This window comes from Haliotis rubra, unplaced genomic scaffold (genome assembly GCF_003918875.1).
Source record: "Haliotis rubra isolate DU_JTF1 unplaced genomic scaffold, ASM391887v1 Scf626, whole genome shotgun sequence".
NCBI lineage: Eukaryota > Metazoa > Mollusca > Gastropoda > Lepetellida > Haliotidae > Haliotis > Haliotis rubra.
In genome coordinates, this window is record NW_025767331.1 from 90261 (window position 1) to 113232 (window position 22972).

A 22972-nucleotide genomic window follows, 5' to 3' on the forward strand; every position below is an offset into this window, starting at 1 on the left:
TTCTTTCTTACTTACTGATTTTAGTGTTACATACAGTCTACCTATGAGTTAATCTATGTTGGAGACTTTCTTTAAAGGAGGCTATAATGTCACATATAGCCTACCATGACTTATTCTTTTTTGGAGGGTGTATAATGTCATAGCTGAACATAACTCGCTCTCTGGTGGAGGCTGCCTTAAACAAACAATATCGCTGAACTTACTCCATATGTGTGTGAGATACACTCTTTCTTTTAAGAAGTCAGACCTCAAGCTGTGGCATGGTAACTTTGTCCTCCATAATTCCCATACTGTCTCAGAGCCTGTTGTGTGATATAATGAGATTTATTACCCATCATGACAGAGACTACGAGCCTGTAGTGTTAATATCTGTGTAACAGCATGGTCTTTACAACTCCCAAGCAATTTACACATATTTACAAACTAAAAGACCTGACAATGATTTATAATGATATGCAGTTACAAAAAGTAAGGTCTTGCAGATCATGAATATGTACGTGAGTGGTGTAGGTTCGGGGTTACAGGTAAACCCAGGGGGCAAGGTCATGGAATGATCCAGGCTAGTTCATCATGTGAAACACCCTACAATAGTCCTACTGTTATACACCCCATGGGGGTTTATGGGGTGTGAATGTACTTCTTGCGGCAAGACGTCATGCTCGGTTAAATATTATTTATGATCACAACTGAAAGTGTAATCAATGCTGAATTACCCAGCATTCAAAGTTTGTAAAGATAACCCAGTGTCGGCAGACCTTCCTCTACAACCAATCTGACACCTGTCAAGTCTCCTGGTTATAAAACACTATATTGACCGTGATAACGGATAGATAACACAAACATGTCTTTTTTTTAGGCTTTTTACTGCCCTGATCATCGACTGTAACCAGTATACTGCCAGCCTGTAACAAATTGCTTATTTCATTAAAAATTATTATTGGAAGTTGCTCCAGTTTGATAACATATGAGTTTCTCATATTTTCTAATAATTATCTAATTATTTCATTTTTAACCTGTTCCTAAAAGCAGTTAATGAGTTATGTCCGTACCATGTACCATATTAACTGTAGTAAGAGCCCTTAGGCCTGGGGTGTTTGTCACTGTGAATACTGAATGTCTTTCCTTCATGATATCTTCTACTTACATTCCCATACTTGACTTTATAACACTGAGGCCAAAAAAACAAATATGTGTGTTTACGGTTTCCCGACCAACCCCATCACAAACCTCCCGACCCTAAACTGTTTTTGGACACATTTTGCTATTCCAACAGTATGTCCTCCCCAATGTTGGGGGCGACCATATGTGACCTGTGCTCACTTACTCTTGTTTTTCATAAATGTTGAATTTAGAAAGTGTTGATGCTTCAGTTATTAAAATTTTAAACTGGTTTCCCCTCTTTTCTTTCAAAACTGGTTCCTCATATTACATAAATATGTGATCTTCTGAAAAATATGCGAGTACATTTAAAAAAAAATGTAAGAATAAAAAAGATAAACCCTACCTACCGACCCTGTTTTATAATTTCATGTTACCCTAAACACACATATTTTTTTTTTTTTGCCTGATCTTAAACACCCAATATTGCATATCAAGCTGTTGTCGTCTCATCTGGCCCAAGGGAGTTGAAGGTTCAATTGAGGCATGATCAGGACGGTGCCGAAACTTGTAAACATTGCTGCAAACAACAACATATTTGGCTTTTTCTGCGGAACCATTTGGAGAATATTTCCTCACTTTGGTTAGTTGGTAATGTCAATAAGTGGTCTCATATGCTTTCTAAATGCAGTTTGTTTTGTATGATTAATGAACAAATACATTTGTAAGTCATCTTCACGTACTCCATGAAGAATATGCATCGGAAAGTTTTTGATAAGAGGCTAAAGGTTTAATGTCTATGAATAGTCAAAGTGTGATGATAAGCCAGCATGAACAACCACATTAAGCACACCTGTACAGACTTGAACCAGATGAGAAATGTGTTTAATGTATTATAATATTTATATTTTTATCTGTATTATAATATTTCAAGCAATATTTTATCCATGACACAAGTCCCTGCAGTGTGACTGTCAAATGATGAAACACATTTTAATACCTATTCTCACTTTCCATCACAGAGGCCACTTCAGCATAACCCTATGATTAATTTTGACGTTCACTTGAATGACTCCTGTTATTTAAAGGAATGCTTCTTTATCACTGAACATATTCCACAAAAACTGCTTTTGTGTAACCAGCATACAACATCGTTGTAAACATGACAGCAGGCCTGAATTGATCAATGTAAGATAGCAAGTCATATTAGTCTCTTTGTCACACACAATCAGTGGTTAGTGAAGCAGTCTCAACTCCAGGGACATCTGACAGTGTGTTGTTCAACTGCTGTGTTGTTAACAATGTACAACATTACTGCTGTGTTGTTAACAATGTACAACATTACTGGCACATTTCTGTCAGTTTCCAACACTCACCTCCAGCTGACTTAAGGCCAGTCACCTAACCTTCATTATTCCCTAGGTAGTAAAATGGAATAAAAATGTATGAATAAACAGGTGAGATATATCTTAATATCTTTATGGAAGCAGGATATAAATTGAAATGATTAAATCAACTGATGCATGAAAGATGGTAATCATGTGGAAACTGCAAACAGGTACTTCATGTCACTGTAATAAAGTTTAAAAAGTGTTGTTTTCTAGGACAGTAGTATTATCTGATTTGTAAATAATATGGGCTGATAATCCCTTGATTCAATACAGGAAGTACCGCCGTCCCTGTCGACGGGTGTCTCCGTACAGACCACAGTGTAGCAGCATACTTCACGTGTTGTCCTACTGATCCCACTATCATGTTCCTCTATCTGTACACTCGGGTTTGTCGTCAGAGATATTCTCATGGCTGAGGCAAAGTGTTGTCAGCTATAATTATAGCAAAATACATCATGCTGGTGTCTCATTGATATTTGTACACAGTTATTATCTATAATATAACATGCTGCAGGTACAATTATATGTACTGCTTTCCCAGCCGCTGCCATTGTAGTCAGGCCTTTCATTCAACAGCCTTTGAAATGTTTTTGTGTTGAGCCAATCTTTAAGACATATACTCTCAGTGACTGCTTGTATACTAGACAAGACAGGCTTAGGTTCTTGTTATAATAATACTACTTTCAAAATTTAAAATGAAACAAACAAATAAAAGTTGTTTTAAGGTAAATAGCACTGAATCTACCCAGAAATATTATTTAATCAGTGCTGTGTATTCTGTTTCTAGTTATAAAGCTTGGCATGAGATGAATTGCTTCTGACTGAGTGTACGGTGTCGTGTACTGCGGCAAGTGTGGTTGCACAAAGCCCATATGTCCCTAGGTAATGTAGGGCACGAGGTACCTACACGTTCCTCAATTGTCATATTGTCAATCTCTGCCTAGTTTTTTGTATCATTTGGACTCCAAAACCTTTTTCAATCTTCATGTATTTGAAAAGTTATCAAAAGCCTATTGAGGCGAAACTGTTTCTTGAAAGCATCCATACACTGCCATGCTGGGCGGGATCTGCCTTGCCGGAGGAGAGGGTGCTTCATTTCTTGGATAGAATAGATTGCAGGTGCAGAGAAATGGGAAAAACATCTCACCCATAAGTGATATGATTTTTTTGTATGTGATGGGATATTCATTACTAACTTGATGAATTACTTACACATAGTTAGGGAGCAGAGTGGCATGCTCGTGCATGGTATAAACTCAGTGATTATTATACATGGTGAGGGAGCAGATTGGCATGGTCTTGGTATAAAGTTTGTGATTACATGAATACATGACACGTTTTATAGATAACATAAGTATTCATGCTTGATTGGCATTTTAGAAGATGATATTTGATGAACATAGAGATTTTTTCTGGGTTACATCTTCTTTTTATTCTCGAGTACAACGTTTCAGGGCTTGTTCTGGCTCCATCATCAGGTAGAACTGAACAGAAAAAATCTCTATGTTCATAAGTATTCATGTTTGTCCAACTTCTGAATGTCTTTCAAAAACTTTGTGATTACATATACATGGTTAGGGTGCAGTTCAACAGTGTGGAATAAGGTGTGGAATAAGGTGTGGTTCTTGAAGCTTTGATTATGACTAATGGCGTCACCAAGACCAAGATGACTTCAAACAGCATTTGGCCGTTGTTTCCTTCTGGCAGTGCTGTCCGGCCCTCTGTGGTAACTACACCATGTCTCACCCCCTTGTGACCAGCATGTGCTTGATAAATGTGGTAACTACACCATGTCTCACCCCCTTGTAACCAGCAGGTGCTTGATAAATAATGTGGCTGGAATTTGTACCATAACCAATTGTAGATGTGCACGTGGTGTCCGTAAATATAAACTTGATTAAACATGACACATGTCTGTCCCTCAAAAGTTCTGTGCAAGAAAGGTTACGAGAAACTGCTCTGTCAATGTTTGTCTTTGATAGAACGATTGTACATCACAAACATTCTTCAAGTAGTCGGTTGTTTGACTTAATTTCATAGTGAGCATGACCACTGAATACAATGTTATGTATCAACCAATCCAACCGAGTATCAAATCGGCCACTTGGACAACACAGCCACCTAACAGAACTTGAAGTGCTCTCTCAGTCACACGACACGGACCTGAGGCTGACCTTGAGTTGTGTCCATTACTGCAGTAGGGGAATATAATCCCAGACAAAATGACCATGGCCCCAGGGTTGGGGTGTCGGGATCTTATGCTGGTGTCCAGTGACTGGTCATCTTAATAGAAATCTGCCAAAATTGTCAACACTCAGCCATTTCATCAAAATATAAAGATCTGATTACAAAACAGATCGTTTCATGTGAAGGGAAACTTGGTAGAGAGGTGACATGTTTCTGTAAGAAGTACTGCCACAGGGAATATTACAGAAATGTTCCCATGTGTGGAGTACTGACAGTTAATATCTTGGGCAGTTGGTGATATATATATATATAATACCAGGTAATAACAACAACAATTATGGGGCCAGTTATATTATGCTATATACATTTCCACACCACACCGGAGCATACTTATTGCCCTACATTATTATAATTATTTTTACTCCAGTCAATGGATCAATTTTCACTTAAATTTTGTTCCAAGCTCCCAAGGGAATATGCTAGAAGGTTTACAGCCACATAGCTTCCTCTTCCTACCGGGCACCCAGTCACTGCTAATATTTTGTTATTGTGAAAAACACATAGGTACAATGTGTGAAGCCCATTTTTAGTGTCCCCCACCATGATATTGCTGGAATATTGCTAAAAGCAGCATAAAACCATACTCACTCACTCAGTCACTATTGTGAAGAGTGCTGTTACAAAGTAATATTGGCCTGCGTACTTTTCACTGCAGCAGGAGAATGTTGTATGCCCAGGGGTATTTACAGTATTAGTGTATGATGTGATGGACAAAGTGTAACTAATACCATTAAAACACCATGCTTGATCTTTTATCACACCTGTTTACTGCTTGTAGCACCATATTTATGATACACGCAGGTAAGTTCAGCAGGTAACCGATCAGTGTGCTCACCTAGGTATGTCAGGTGTTTCACAGGTAGCAACATTGTGTATACCTGGCCACTTATTGTCAGATGTAATCAATATGCTGCAACCTTTGAATCAGAATACAATCCTTGACATTATATTACAGACAATTTGCATGATAATGTGCTTTATGGTGTACCTGTTAGACGTTTCATTGCCTTTTACCTGTATAGTGTACCTGTTAGACGTTTCATTGCCTTTTACCTGTATGGTGTACCTGTTAGACGTTTCATTGCCTTTTACCTGTATGGTGTACCTGTTAGACGTTTCATTGCCTTTTACCCCACCTTCATGTGAAATGTGCTGTATGGTGTAGGTTGTTAAATAATATCAACAAGGTTGGGTGAAGTGTTGCCGATACAAAGAAAACCTTGTGTGTTTTATGTAAACTTGCTTATCCCTGGTGTAGGGACACTCAGACAAGCCATCATGTTTATCACACTCACTGAAGATTTACTGGAATTTCCCGGGATGTTGAGAATACTCGCACTTCCTTAAGATCAGCTGTGAAGTCTGTGAAGTGCTAGCAATCATGAAGAATGTGATTCCAGAGCTGTCCTAGGTTTGACAAGTGCACAAGGGCACCTGCTGACTTTGACTGTTTGATGTATAAATAATAGGGGCTTGTTCCTTGGCTTGTGTGTTTGATGTCCAGTTTTTCCAAAGACCTTGCATAAAGCAAGATTGATGATAATTTTCACGAAATCTGACAATCGGTTTTCAAAGAGACAGTGCACATAAAAACAGCATAAAAGCAGATCTCATGCGTTTCATAGAAGAGATCGTTGACAGTTGCATGTTATGTTTCCTACTGCCGTGATGCCATTAACATTCAGACAATACTGCACTGTCAGTCTGGCCAGAACTTATCCCCTGTTAAAGTAATCCCGACCATATATCAGAGTCGTAGCAGGCGATGAACGTGAGATAATCACTTAGCTTGACACGGGAACATTGCTTCTAAGTGTTTACGTGAAGACTAATTCCGACACAATGCTTAAAGCTGGGATTCCGTGTGCAAGTTGTCCCTAGTCTGTGATGCATGCAGAAAACTTTATATGTAATATAAAGTAGTGTTTCCATGTGTGTGATCTAGACTGCCCAGTGTGTAGTGTCCAGAACGGTAATGTGCGTCCACTGTTTTGCATGTGAAAGTGAGGAACACCCTGGTTTTTACCATACCACAGGCACCTGCTTTTGAAAAATCAGCCATACTTAACTAGTATTTCCACAGAAGCACAATTATCATTACCGGTATATTACTATAGTCAATATTTATGATGCGCTCATTTCCACGCTTACAGCATGCTCAAGGTGCAACAATTAAAAGTATAATAGGAAGGGATGATGACAAAAGTTATATGATTCATAGAACTGGCGGAAAAGATAGGTTTTGAGGCTTGATTTGAATGACTCAAACATTGGAGGAAGTTTCAGATGGTGGGGAAGAGAATTACACACATAGGGGGCATAATGTTCAAAGGATCTCTGACCAAGTCCGACTACAGTTCTTCTGTGTGCAAGGGCAGGTAACCACCTAGTGGTTAAAGCATTGCACACTGACGACCTCAGGGTTCAATGTGTGAAGTCCATATTTGGTGTTCCCTGCTGTGATAATCCTGCAATGATCCTAAAAGTGTTATAAAAACTCACTCACTCTCTCACATAGTGTTACACATTGACTATGTTTACACGGAAACCTAGCTTGATACAACCCGTGAAGATTGGAACCCAGTTAGAATTGATCTTCATTAACCCATGCTTGATGTATGAGGCGACTAACGGGATCGGGTGGTCAGGCTCGCTGACTTGCTTGACACATGTCATCAGTTCCCAATTGTGTAGATCGATGCTCATGCAGTTGATCACTGGATTGTCTGGTCCAGATTGGATTATTTACAGACCAACATAAAGCTGGAAGTTGCTGAATGTGTCGTAAAACTAAACTCACTCACTATTGCATGATGCACCATCAAACTCTAAAATCCCACACACGGTTACTCTGAATACACAGAAGTGTTTGAACCTGTTATATTGTTGGAAGGATATATTTGTTAACAGGCCATTTTTTCTTAAATACATATATATGTGCATATACTGAAATTGTAACTGTAAGGCTACGAGTGATATGTCAAAGTTGGATATATTTGTTTAAGAAACTGTGATGTCAGTCCAGAATTATCACTGATTCTTGGTCCAGCTCATTGCGCTCATCTTGTGTACCCTTCTCTGGTACACATCCTAAATGTTTCTTCTGTGAGACAAGCCCAGCTGCAAGCTGGACATTCTGACATAACTCACACGTCCAACTCTGAATGTATGTTTCCTCAGGGACACTAGAATCCATTGATGTCAGCTGTTCATCTACATGTAATATTTGCTTGTTTCGTTTGAAATTTGCCATACATAACATTACATAAAACACCGAAGAAGTTGGTAAAACCTGATGCTCAACCTGTTGTTGATGTTGCAGCCTAGGGTTCAGCCTGCTGGTGGGGTATGGGTTGATGGTGTTGCTGCAACGATGCCGGGACAACAGGAAGCACCTGATGATGGCCATGCTGGCATACCTGGCCATTCTGGCCACCAAGACATGGACTCAAAACACTGTCTGGATGTCTAGAGAGGCCCTGTTTAGGTGAGTTAAAAGAGTTGAAACAGATGAGGATCCTTTTAAGAGAGGCCCTGCATTTTGGGTTGTTCCAACCACTTAGGTTTAGGGTTATTTATTGGCACATATAAAACTCTGTCTGGCGAGGCCCTGTTAGGTCAGGTATTTGGATCATGTAGCAATACCCTGTCCTTATATAGAAGTCCAGTTTAGGTGCCATAGGTGATGGGTAAGAGAACTGTTAGACATGAACATATTTTACAGAAAAAACAGCTCCATGATCTTCTGGAATATAATAGAAATGATCTTGTTCTCCAGCCTCAAGCGACAGAAGCCTTGCTACATATTCTAGACTTCCATTAGCTGTATTGGGCATATTTGTGTCAGGGTCTATATGACCCTATGACTAGAGAACTGTCCCTCTTTGAGGATCCTGTACTAAGCCCTGATCAGCATTGATAGGTCAGCTGATTTGATCTGACATAGTGTGGGGCACTGACTGAACAGTACAATGCTGTAAAGTCAGTTAGTATTGTTTTCAGGTAACCGTATACAACCACTTACTTATATTGCGTGCTAAAACAACAATGGCATAGTTCAGTGAGACACGTATGGAACAGGATGTGTAAGCTATGCAAAACAATTTCAAGCATCCAGGATGTATAACTCTCTGTTTTACGATGTGTTACCCCCAAAAAAGTTATGGTATCATTTTCAACGCTATTTTTAATCCCAACATTGAAGGATTGAACAATATTTACCCAAGCTGCTAGCATCCCTGCCTTGTGCGGTTATCATCAGTATGCTCCTACAGTTATTCCAGTGGGAAGATTATAATATGGGCTCTAATATTTTGACAAGAAGGTTTAACAAATACTGAACCAGCTTTGTACACCATATATACGCTTTATGTGTATAATCCTAGTGTAATCGCTATTATTTTGTCACACCTGGATAGATCAAAGGATACACCTGGATGGGAGGTCTGTGGACAGGTAGAGGTGTAATCCAGGTAACAGGTACTTGGTGGATGGGCCAAGTGTTTTCATAGGAAATCTATGCTGGATGTAGTACAGGAATGTGTGAAACAAGTGGCTTTATATAAACACAATTGTAGGGTGTTTTGAATGATTAACAGAGAATCCTGTTATTGAATTAAACATGTTTGCACACAGACTTTGATGAGCATGAAACAACATGTATCATTTTGTTGATAAATGTATGATGACCAAGTTGATTAGACATAATTTCAGATGTTTTCAAATGAAGGAAAATTGGATTTGGATAAAATGTATTAAAGATGTTACATGTACTGTTTTAATATGCATACAACTAATTCTTTGAACAGAGCTGTTCTTGTATGTGAAGACAATAAAACAACAACAATGTTTCGGGTCACAGATTTGCTCACAGTTTAGACTTTAAACAGAATCTGAAAAAATAGTCTGTTACTCATTTTTGCCGTATATACATCTGTACTTGATCATCTCTAAAACTTAAAACATAAAAGTGTGAAAAAGGCTATTTTTTGGTCATTGCAATTTATAGCAAAAAAAGTTAAGAATTTGCATTGTACCAAAATAGGTGTGGTTTTCTTGTGGCTGGTTTTGTTTACTTTTGAGTGAATAGGAATAGAAGATAATTTGCAACTTCCCTTTCATCTTGTCTCTTCATTATATTTATATCTGCTTGTAAATGAAACGGACAGACTGATATATCATTCCAATAGCCAATAATCACATTGCATATAATGCTTTGACGTTGCCAATTCAGATTATCAGAAGCAGATATTTACTGGGCAAAAAATCTGCATTCTGGCCCCTTGTGACTGTAGTTCATTATTTCTGTATTGACTCGAAGAGGAAAGAAAACCTCAGAACCAATATTGATTGACTATAGGAATAGTGTCTGTCTGCTTGATGTAGAGGAGGTAAAGGGCCCTCCCCACTACCAGACAGACTGTAGGTATTATCATATCACACGCATGGGTGATTACAGCTGTAGTGAGCCGTGTAGTGTGGCCGCTGCGACTCCTTCCATTAACAGTCAGCTCGCGATCACAGGGTCTCTCAGATCTACACAACTACCACCCAAACATTCACAGACAATCTCACACAAACTGGTTGATAGTAAATGTTAGTTCCACACTTTCTGGCATTGAAGGCTAGCTATCACAGGGCGCCTAGATCTTCACGGCACACCTCCCACCCAAACATTCACAGACAATCTCACAGAAATTGGTTGAAAGTAAACATTCAAATATTATCAGAGCTATGAGGGGTGAGTCTGAGCATTGTGAATGCCCTGTGTCAATAACGATGGCGTCGCCTCCCGAAAATCCGAGTTCTGATTATGTGTACAACACCTCAGTTTATAGGATTACTGTTCCTAAATGTGACAAGCATTTGCTTCCCTTGATTAGCGCAGACGAGGAAGAAATTCGAGCATGTCTATGTATATCTTGTCAGATTTTGTCAATAATAATCCAATTTTTTGTATGATTCTATATCTGAAGTGTGGTACTGCCCTGCTTGTATGAATACAGCAACTACCTGAACCCAAGCTGGGACACACGACTCGGTCATTGTCAACCCTCGTGGGAGCAAATACTCCTATAAATGATTGCCAATTTACTTAGTGAATTGCATATTTGCTAAAAAGTTTTAAACATGTTCACAATGAGTCGTGAGTTGAAGGAGCGAATAAGGTTCAAAATGTCTTGTTTTTCCAGTTACAGTAGAACAGTGCATCCTTGTGCTAGGCGATGTAGGGCATTCATGCACATGTGCATTGACTGGGGGCTTTGAGGGAGAGGTGTTCAAGCAGCTCCACTGAGTGCCTGCTGCGTCTTTGCAAAATATTTGTCTTCAATCTTTACAATATTAAAAATATTATTTCCACATTTTCTAAATGTGTTCAAATATTTGAGGAAGTCTTATTCTTGTTATTTTATTTACATATAACATTTTAAAGAAGCACCGGAATCAAAACTTGATGACAGTGTAGAGTAGACATAGAAGTAAAGAAGAGAAATGTCGGTTCAATTCACACAATGTGCTTATTATTTTCTTGTTAATCAGAGATAGTTGTGTGGTAGTAGTTTGATGAAAATATTGAATAGCTTCAATTGTTGAGGAAAGCTGTCATGTTAGCCAGTGTTTGGTTAGACTATGTCCATTCGGGTTTTACTGAGGCGTGTTATTAACTTGCGGCTGTTTATAACCTCAGTGTAGTTTATGATTGGGAGTTTTATGTGTCTGTTCTGAGTAAGAATTCTTAGAGGTTTGTCAGACATATAAAGTATAAAGTCAGTGTTAAATTGTTGTGCCTGTCAAGGAGACAATAACGAACTGACATCACACACAGAAGGTGACTTGATATTAACAAGGAATGAAAGTTCAGTAGTTATCAGTGTCTTATGAAGTAATGAAGGTTTTGTCCCATGCAATAAACATACATTCAAGTTGATAAGAAAATCTGTTGGTGGAACTCCCAAGAGGGCAAATATGAAACCTTATTCTTCACTTAATGTCATTTATTTGTTTTCTAACCATAACCTTGGTGGAGAATGTTATCACATTTTCTACTGTTTTGGGAATTAGCACCGATGTATCGTTTATTGGTGTTGGTTTTACTTGGTAAACATGCCTGATGCTTCTCCACAGATCGGGCGTGAAGACGATGCCAAACAATGCCAAGGTGCACTACAACTACGGCAACTACCTCAAAGACATCGGCAACTCCCAGGAAGCTATTCTACACTACCAGAAGTCACTCCAGTGAGTGGTTTCTTGTTACTGTTACCTGGCAAACATGTGATAAAAGTATTGTATTGTATAATGTATTTTAGTCTATGTAATAATACAGTGTTATTAACTACGCAGTCAGCAGTATGCCAGCTATATCACAGCACAGCTATAACTGACCCAGACAAACAGGTGCTTGATGGTATCAGATGTTATTGCTATGATCCACATAGTTGTTTCTTTAGAGACAGAGAGCTAGGCTCCTCCTCTGTACCCCTGAGGTCAACACACACAATCTATACATCCATTGTCTGGTATATATCCTACAACCAGTCCAAGATATGATTATACCTGAACACTATTAATCCCACTCACTGAGGCCAGGTGTAATCTCTCAGTGTTTGTTTATTTGTAACAGCAAACATCAATAGGTTTAGTCAACTGTGTTTGTGTGTGTATATTTGTGTTCACTCGACTGGTATCTCCTCCAGGCTCTACCCACACCATGCCAGTGTCTACAACAACATGGGCACAGTGGTGACCAATCAGACGGAGGCAGAGATACTGTACAAGATGGCTCTCAAACTTCTACCCAATCACAAGGGAGCTTACATCAACCTGGGCCAACTATTGTTGTGAGTTGGACATCTTTGATCACAGAAACCCATATCTATATGAAGCAATCTAGATGTCCATGAAATTGTTGTACCTCACAGATTTCACACTTTGACTGATCAATATATGTTTGGGGTTCTCTTGTTTTGGGTCAAAGGGTGGATCTAAAAGTGGGAATGTGTATGGTGCTGCCTCTATATTACTTGAAGGAAAGCCAAGTTCTATGGATAGTCAACTTCTCTATTGCAATGAGTGTGACGTTTTGGTGTAGGTGTAGGTGTAGGTACTAACACCATTATCAAGCCTCTGACATATATCTATATTACTTGTATGAGACTGAGTTTCTGAATAGATAAAATAAGTCCTCCCCTGAATATTCCAGAATTATCACAGCGGGGGACACCAAAATTGGGCCTCACACATTGTAGCCATGTGGGGAATCGAACCTGAGGCTCCAGCGTGACGTGCGAACACTTTAACCACTTGGCTACCCCACCGCCACCCTATGCGAGAAATAACTCTCATGATAACTGACTGCTGCAGCATTGTATGCAGCATCATCATCATCAAACACAGAATGGTTGGCAAAAGCAGATTATGTAGATATGCACTGTGCATATCTTGGGGCCCGTTTTCTAGATTTGATCGTGTTGGATGTTTTCATTAAGCATCACCGCTTTAGGGAAACTTTTTGTATATTTGGAACAATACATTTCTTTCATCCAAATAATATTCTACATTAGTGTGCATCAGATATGAGGTGATTGTATGAGAGGTGATGGTCCTCATAAGGCTTGAAGTTATAGACTATTGTCACAGAACTAGTCCCACACAAAATGGAATTCCCACCTGAAGAACTTCAATGCTTCACAAATATGATCTTGTTGATTCAGTTTTCAATCAACATATTCATAATACTGCATCCCTTGCTATGATGTAAAGAAATGTGATGATATAATTCATATCAATGATATTTGTTAGTATTAATTCCAGTTCCTGCTGATGATCTGGTATCTGGTATTTGTTGGTATTCATGCCATACAAGTTCTTACAAATGTTCAGGTAGCTGGTATTTGTAGATATTAGTACCACTTCAAGCTAATGTTTAGGTAGCTGGTGTTTGTTGGTATTGATACCAATTACTATTGATATTGGTATTAATACCACTTCCAATTATTACCACTTCAAGCTAATGTTTAGGTAGCTGGTGTTTGTTGGTATTGATACCAATTACTATTGATATTGCTCCAACAGGTATTTCTTGGTATTAATACCACTTCAAGCAAATGGTCAGGTAGCTGTCATTCATGGTATTAATACCAATTACTGTTGATAATCATATAACAGGTATTTCCTGGTATTAATAACAGTTCAAGCTAATGTTTCTGGCATTTGTTGGTATTGATACCAGTTTGACATCCTGTATGCGAGTGTTGTCATGTGGCTATCCCTGCTGGGTGCCTCTATGCTTCAATTATCCCTGAATTCTGTATCCTAACAAGGCCTTTATGCCAATATTGATCTAGGTGCCCATGGTGGATACTTACTGGCTGCAGCCTTTGTGGGGAGGGATGACAAATTACTCAACCAATGATAAATCAATGATAAGCCAGTGATTCCTGCGGTAATGAGACATGGCTGACAGTGTGGTAGTAGGTGGTCATCGACTTCCAGGAAAATGATCAGACTGAATTAATAAGAGTCCTGCTTCACAGGAACCCAGGCCATAAGTTATCATGGTAAACTGTCACATGCAAGTCCATGGAAGACATTGTATTTGTGAATTTTGTGAAATAGTTTTTAAAAAATGTGTTGATATTTGTTTGTGTAAGTTGAAATTCGTTTGATATTGTGACATTTTCTGTGTTGATGAAAAACTTTTTTGAGAAGATTTAATTTGTGGAGGGGTAGTGATTTTTAGCAGAAATTCTGCTGATGGTTTGTGTCGTCTGTAGGTGTTTTTTTCTCTTTTGGCATCATCATCATCATCAGTTTTTACTGATTGAAGTGGATGCTTACTGTGTCAACGTCCTAGTTACAGACATTATGGCTTCCCCACAATGTTATAAAAATAGTAAGAAAAAAAATGTTACAAAAATAGTATCATGACTTTTTGGTAATTAAAACAATGGTATTGAATAAAGGAAGCAATAACTGTTCAAGTGCTTTTCATATATGTAGTACTGACATACAAATAATGTCACATCTAAAATGACTATAAATATGATTACTAGTATTCTGTAAGACGAAAGTTGAATGTGGCAGTGTCACATCTATCGCTATGTGCTCATTCTGTCTAAATAAATGTGTGAAATAATAAATGACAAGATCCCCCAGCACAACACTTAATATGACAAGCCAGGGCCTAGAGAAGTGTGTGTAGAGATTAATGTATCACAAGGGTACGGCCAAGATTAATGTCCGTCTGCTGGATGTACAGACGTGTTATCTTCCATGCATGAAATAACCAAGCGTATCAAGACAGATATGGATGGTGCTCTTTGTTCTTGTGGAGTTCTGTGGACTGTCAAGGAATCTCTACAAGATATGAATGGTGCTCACTCTTCAACCTTGAACTTATGTCTTAGATTCCATTGAGTGTGAACTTGAGAGTAGTTTCTGATCATATTCATGACTTGGCTTCATGTTCTCCATTATCATCCATCAGTAAGTGATTGAATATGTCAGCACTCGCTGCTATCTGTAGTGGCCTTTAGTCTATATATATTAACACTTTACCTCCATTCCTTCTCCCCAGCATTAGGTGGTAAACATGACTAGGTGCTATTGTGACTGTTTCAGACCCCATTTCCCAGATTTTGCTAATCCCATAATTGCTCCGATTCTTAGCCTTGATCTGTGAACCATTGGTTTCATCAAACTGGTAGAGTGAAGTATAGATCAGCTTTGAAGCACACCGATAATGCAAGATGAGATCAAACATTTGAGTTCCATGCAGCTATCATCAGTTTGTTCCCAGAATGCCATCTGAATAGGAGTGAGTGAGTATAGTTTTATGCCGCTTTTAGCAATATTCCAGCAATATCACGACAGGGGACACCATAAATGGGCTTCACACATTGTACCCATGTGGGAAATTGAACTCAGGACTTTGGAGTGAAGAGCGGCACTTTAACCATTAGGCTACCCCACGGGCCCATATCTAAATAGAAAGTGATAGGGACCTTTTAATGTTCATTTTAAGTAGTCTACCACCAGGATCACATCACAATTCTCACATTACACGTATGCACAATGGTAAAACAAAACTACTGCTACTGGTGGTGTTAAATCAGTTTTCATTGTCTGTCCAGCAATCGGGGTGAGAGAGAGGAGGGGGTGCTGATGGTGCAGAGGTCGCTGGACATCGACGCTCACAACATCGATGGGCTGCTGGCGATGGGGAAAATGATGATGGATGAACAGAGATGGACGGAGGCAGAACACTACATCAAGACTGCCATCGTGGAGAAACCATCCTTCGCCAAGGCCTATAACTACTATGGCGTGTTTCTACTGAGGAAAGGTAGGCAGTGTGTCTACGTCAAGTGTTGAATCAGTCCTTGATGAGTAGAGACAAGTTTGTAGATCCTTTGTATGTACCATGTTAGCTGTACTAAGCACCCTGTTCCAAACACAGTCCTTGACCAGAGTCTAGACCGATCTATAAGTAGTCTTCATACTACTTATACCTAATTTATACGGCCCCAAATTTACATGACAATCCATTTTCTCTCGTGTTCATTACCGATCCTTTTACAATAAACACGTCAATGTTGAAGGGTTGTGAAACGTGGTAACTGTTATTGAACTAATCTGGAACTACAGATTTAATTTTTTTATTTTGTTTTATAATGGCTCATCTTTGTCAATTTTCAAAGTGCCCAGAGCACTTATTATGTTGACTACTGTATGTTTTAAATGCCTTTTCTTAAGTAAAGTATGGTCTACAGAGAGCTAATCTGCGATTTGTTTGAGAAAGTGTTTGCTTAGTGATTATTATCAATGATTATTATTAATTGTGTAGGGCAAGATGTACTGTAATAAAGACATAGTATCCATGGGTATATAATGAAGCATAATGATTGTATAGTTAATTTCAGACAAGTCATGATCTTAACTTAGTAACGTCAGTTAATCACTTACTAAAACCATAGTCCCATAGTGTACAGTACATTGATGGTGGTAAATACAGAGGTATGTTAGCACTGGTTTGGTACCTCTAACTAACCAATCAGGTGTTGTTGTACAGGCCAGCTGAAGGATGCGGTGACATACTACCAGCAAGCCTACAAGCTGGACCAACTGGACACCATAGCGATGTCTAACGCAGCTGATGGTCTTCGACAACTGGGGAGACTGGACGAAGCAGAGCAGCTACTGAGGCAGTGAGTTGTCATCCTTATTGTTTCCTGCCATTAAGTGTGTGAGTGAGTTGGGTTTTGCACAATGTTTAGCAATATTTTCAAAACAATGTAGGTAGAGGATACCTGAAATATGCTTCGCACATGATTTCCTTTGGAATTGAACCTATGGCTTCAGCAAAATGAGTAAACACAGTAACCTGTCAGGTTCCCCATGTGACCCCTCCTAATATTGGCAACTGGAGGAGATCCTTACAAGAGGAGGCGAATACATTGTCCTGTATTTCTGCTTACGTGCCAAGTAATCACTAATACAGTTAACTGAAGTTTGATGATATTTTGATGCACTTTGGAAGAATACAGTAAAAGTTATTATGATGAAAGCATATGGTTTTGTTTACACTTATCAATATGGTTGTAAATGTCTGTCTGTCCACGTAGGACTTTTTATTACCCCACAATAAGCTGATACAGCATCTGTCTGGAGCAGTGATAATTCCAGTATGATTGAGTGAGTGAGTCACATCAGTTTTATTGTATTTTATTGATATTGTTATATAAACACAGAACAAGTAATGAACTTTATTCAATGTCTGGTATATTTGTCCAGCTCCAATGCCATCAAGCCAGATGTGAAGACCCTGGACCAACTGGCGATGTTGTACTTCCGCACTGGTCAGATGTCCAAGGCCCAGGAGGTGTATGAGGAGCTGATGGCCCAGTCCCCCAACAACACAGATATCATCATACACTATGTGAGAACACATAAAGATACACACAGATATTATACACTATGTGAGCACATGTGAGATAAACACAGATATCATACATTATGTGAGAACACATAAAGATAAAGAACACATAAAGATAAACACAGATATCATACACTATGTGAGAACACATAAAGATACACACAGATATCATACACTATGTGAGCACATGTGAGATAAACACAGATATCATACATTATGTGAGAACACATAAAGATACACACAGATATCATACATTATGTGAGAACACATAAAGATAAACACAGATATCATACACTATGTGAGAACACATAAAGATAAACACAGATATCATACACTATGTGAGAACACATAAAGATACACACAGATATCATACACTATGTGAGCACATGTGAGATAAACACAGATATCATACATTATGTGAGAACACATAAAGATACACACAGATATCATACATTATGTGAGAACACATAAAGATAAACACAGATATCATACACTATGTGAGAACACATAAAGATAAACACAGATATCATACACTATGTGAGAACACATAAAGATACACACAAATATCATCATACACTATGTGAGAACACATAAAGATACACACAGATATCATCATACACTATGTGAGAACACATAAAGATACACACAGATATCATACATTATGTGAGAACACATAAAGATAAACACAGATATCATACACTATGTGAGAACACATAAAGATAAACACAGATATCATACACTATGTGAGAACACATAAAGATAAACACAGATATCATCATACACTATGTGGGAACACATAAGATAAACACAGATATCATCATACACTATGTGAGAACACATAAAGATACACACAGATATCATACATTATGTGAGCACATGTGATGTAAACACAGATATCATACATTATGTGAGCACATGTGAGATAAACATAGATATCATACATTATGTGAGCACATGTGAGATAAACACAGATATCATACACTATGTGAGCACATGTGAGATAAACATAAATATCATACATTATGTGAGCACATGTGAGATAAACATAGATATCATACATTATGTGAGCACATGTGAGATAAGCAAAGATATCATACACTTTGTGAGCGCATGTGAGATAAACACATATCATACACTATGTGAGCACATGTGAGATAAACATATCATACATTATGTGAGCACATGTGAGATAAACATATCATACACTATGTGAGCACATGTGAGATAAACATATCATACATTATGTGAGCACATGTGAGATAAACAAAGATATCATACACTATGTGAGTACATGTGAGATAAACAAAGATATCATACATTATGTGAGTACATGTGAGATAAACATAGATATCATACATTATGTGAGTACATGTGAGATAAACATAGATATCATACACTATGTGAGCACATGTGAGATAAACATAGATATCATACATTATGTGAGTACATGTGAGATAAACAAAGATATCATACATTATGTGAGCACATGTGAGATAAACAAAGATATCATACACTATGTGAGTACATGTGAGATAAACATAGATATCATACATTATGTGAGTACATGTGAGATAAACTTAGATATCATACACTATGTGAGCACATGTGAGATAAACAGATATCATACATTATGTGAGCACATGTGAGATAAACATAGATATCATACATTATGTGAGCACATGTGAGATAAACAGATATCATACATTATGTGAGTACATGTGAGATAAACATAGATATCATACATTATGTGAGTACATGTGAGATAAACAAAGATGTCATACACTATGTGAGTACATGTGAGATAAACAAAGATATCATACACTATATGAGTACATGTGAGATAAACAAAGATATCATACACTATGTGAGCACATGTGAGATAAACATAGATATCATACACTATGTGAGCACATGTGAGATAAACATAGATATCATACATTATGTGAGCACATGTGAGATAAACATAGATATCATACATTATGTGAGTACATGTGAGATAAACAAAGATATCATACACTGTGAGTACATGTGAGATAAACAGATATCATACACTATGTGAGTACATGTGAGATAAACATAGATATCATACATTATGTGAGCACGTGAGATAAGCAAAGATATCATAAACTATGTTGGTACATGTGAGATAAACACATATCATACACAATGTGAGTACATGTGAGATAAACAAAGATATCATATGCTATGAGAGTACATGTTATATATACACAGATATCACACACTATATATGATATCATTCATACTTGAGATAAGCACAATCAACATATTGTACAGCAATGAATGTTTGGGACTTCCAGAGGGATATCCAGTGTGTTTTGTTTCTCCAGGCTAATGTGCTGATACGGCAGAATGAGTTGAACAAGGCAGAGCTGTATGCAATGCGAGTGCTATCCCATCATCCTTCACACTTGGAAGCACTGCGAGCAGCATCAAACATCGCAGGGCTCAAAAGGAGATACAAAGAGGTACGCATTTAAATATACAACCTGCAAAGCCTTGCTCCTTTTGTGTCTGTCCTTACTTCCTCTCCAGGCAGTGACCCAAGCTGCTCTTCTCTTGTGTCTAACTGTCCTTACTTCCTCTCCAGGCAGTGGCCCAAGCTGCTCTTCTCTTGTATCTAACTCTAGTACTTCCTCTCCAGGTAGTGGCCCAAGCTGCTCTTCTCTTGTGTCTAACTGTCCTTACTTCCTCTCCAGGCTGTGTACTACCTACTTGAGGCAGTGGCCCAAGCTGCTCTTCTCTTGTGTCTAACTGTCCTTACTTCCTCTCCAGGCAGTGTCCTAAGCTGCTCTTCTTGTGTCTAACTCTCAGTACTTCCTCCAGGCAGTGGCCCAAGCTGCTCTTCTCTTGTGCCTAACTGTCCTTACTTCCTCTCCAGGCTGTGTACTACCTACGTGAGGCAGTAGCCCAAGCTGCTCTTCTCTTGTGTCTAACTGTCCTTACTTCCTCTCCAGGCTGTGTACTACCTACGTGAGGCAGTAGCCCAAGCTGCTCTTCTCCAGAAGGACAAAACCTATCGAGCCATGTTGAGCTATGACCTTGGAAACATGTACAAGGATCTGAAGGAGATGGAGCTAGCTGCACAGGTAAACAATGTGACCACTCCTCTTCAACATTAAAATTAAAATAGAGTGAACATTTGTGTTGATCAAACATTTTCACCTTTTTCTCACTCCAGTCTGCTGAATGTTGAACAGTTTCACTGAAGAGTAATTGTCTTTTCAGTATTACGAAGAGACCCTGCAGCTTGATGCCTCCAAGTCCAAGGCTCACCTGAATCTTGGTGCCATATATCACTTGAAGGTGAGTCCACATCTAGCCACAACTAGCATCTATACCTTTGTGAAATGTTAGAATGGTATAGCTACTGTCTTGATCCCACACTGAAACACTTTGGAAACGGACAATATGTACAAACTGAGGTGAAGCTTATGTCCAGCTCCAGGTGAATATGGATTCAAACTCAGACAACTCTTTTATAATGTTCAGTGCCCTTAGGCCTCAGTAGCACATACCAAATCCTTTGTTTCCTTGTACATTCGCTGACAGTCACTTCCCAATTGCACTTCGTGTTTTCATTCGTGTGTCAGTCCTTTTGCATCTGTAACGTTATACAGTAAGGAGCAGTGAAGTAGCACAGTGGATGGTGTCATCAGTAACAAGGGATCAGGTTGATTCTACATATAGACTTTGTCAAGTCTGATGTATTACTGCTGGAACCTAGAGGTGACCTGAAGCTGTACTAACACTGGTGTCATGTCTGTGTGTTCTAGGGCCAGTTTGCCAACGCCCGCCATCACTATGAAGCTGTACTGAAGCTGGACCCTGACGACCAACTGGTGAAACAGAATCTCCTGAAGCTGGGCAGACTGGAGAAACAGCAAGCAGACGTCAACCACACCAAGCGCTGACAAGACTAGGGTTGTAGATACAGGGTTCATGCATTTGAACGTCAGATGTCACAGGGGAACATCCTCCGAAGCATTTGGCTTGGGCTTGATATAGCTGGAGATGTTCCTTGTGCAAGGTACAAGGCGTACCTTTACCTACTGTGGCTGACAGATTCTACAACACAGGTCTGTGACCTCCCGGAGAAGGTCCAACATCCTGAGTGTCTCTGTGTCAGGGTTGTAGACTGGTCCGATGTTTCAGTCAGGAGGCTTGCATGAACTAATGGTATAGAACTTCAGTTTAACAAAGATACTTGTTCAAACAGTTGAATATTCTGGCTAAGTATGATCCAGTTCTTCCGATGACCACCATCTACCACAATGCTAACATCTCCATCTCAACTGATGTCCACACATGCCAGAATGATTGCAAGTCCTCTGTCTGGTTACGCATAGAATGCCACAATGAATAAATCATATAATTTTCTGTTTACATAAGGATGTACAGCATCATTTCATTCACCTCAAGATTCCCTGACCATTATGTAGTGCTACAATCATACATAACTGTATAGATATTATAAGGACCAAAATTAGATACTTGTGTTTCCTGTGTTGTACATCTGTGACAGTGACAGACATATCTGGCCAACTTCCTCACAGTGGGCTGGCAATACTCAACTAGCTACCAAGTCTTCACTGCTGTGTTGCAGCCAAAGGATTCTATCATTCTCAGACTTTCATAATATTTGTTGTTTAGTGAATTTTATTTGAATTTTGATCAGTTTAGAAATTAGGAGACAACTGTTTTCTGCCATTGCTTTGTTAGTTGGTAGATGGGTTTATGTGATAGACGAAGTTTGGAATACCTTTAACAGAATTATATTTTCATGTACTGTACTAAAATGTTGTTGTTATTTTGTAATATTTAATGCCTATGGTGAATCACAGCATGTTTTACTCTACAGAACGTTAACATTCATGTTGTTTCTACAGTGTTACAAATCTTCCATATGCAACAGTCCTTAACTGCTAATGACAGTTTTGTTCTACTTAGGGTACCAATATGTTGTTTGACAAAAAATCATGATTTGATTGATTTCAGACCAAAAATGCCAAAACACTGTATATTGACAATATTGTATATGACACTGTGGCCAGAAACAAGTTGGTAGGAAACCAGTGTGTATGCCTGTGACAACTGCCTATCAAAATCAGAAACATTTATTTAACTTCCCCTTTAAGTACAACACAGACTTGAAGTAAAACCAGAAATTTGAATTTTATAGTGTACAGTTGTGGGCACTGAAAGCCCAGCTGTGTCAGGGGCACCAGCTCTATGATTCCTTGGGGGTAACTAGAACATATCACCATAGTTCATTATGAGA

General features: G+C 38.7%; 1 protein-coding gene across 2 annotated transcripts in view; it reads left to right on the plus strand.

Annotated features, from left to right (window-relative positions):
- LOC124256365 (protein O-mannosyl-transferase TMTC1-like) overlaps positions 1–22944 on the plus strand; it is a 62319-nt gene extending 39375 nt beyond the window's left edge. Inside the window, exons 9-19 of one of the 2 annotated variants that reach the window (XM_046690369.1) lie at positions 8059–8223; positions 11862–11975; positions 12434–12577; positions 15872–16083; positions 16810–16945; positions 17532–17659; positions 18485–18501; positions 20022–20159; positions 20649–20780; positions 20920–20997; positions 21468–22944. In XM_046690369.1, coding sequence (XP_046546325.1) covers positions 8059–8223; positions 11862–11975; positions 12434–12577; positions 15872–16083; positions 16810–16945; positions 17532–17659; positions 18485–18501; positions 20022–20159; positions 20649–20780; positions 20920–20997; positions 21468–21605 — 1402 coding nt within the window. In that variant the 3' untranslated portion in view covers positions 21606–22944. Of the gene's footprint in view, positions 1–8058; positions 8224–11861; positions 11976–12433; positions 12578–15871; positions 16084–16809; positions 16946–17531; positions 17677–18484; positions 18502–20021; positions 20160–20648; positions 20781–20919; positions 20998–21467 lie in introns of both variants that reach the window. The other variant, XM_046690368.1, reaches the window with a different exon arrangement.
- Positions 22945–22972: the final 28 nt, after the last annotated feature.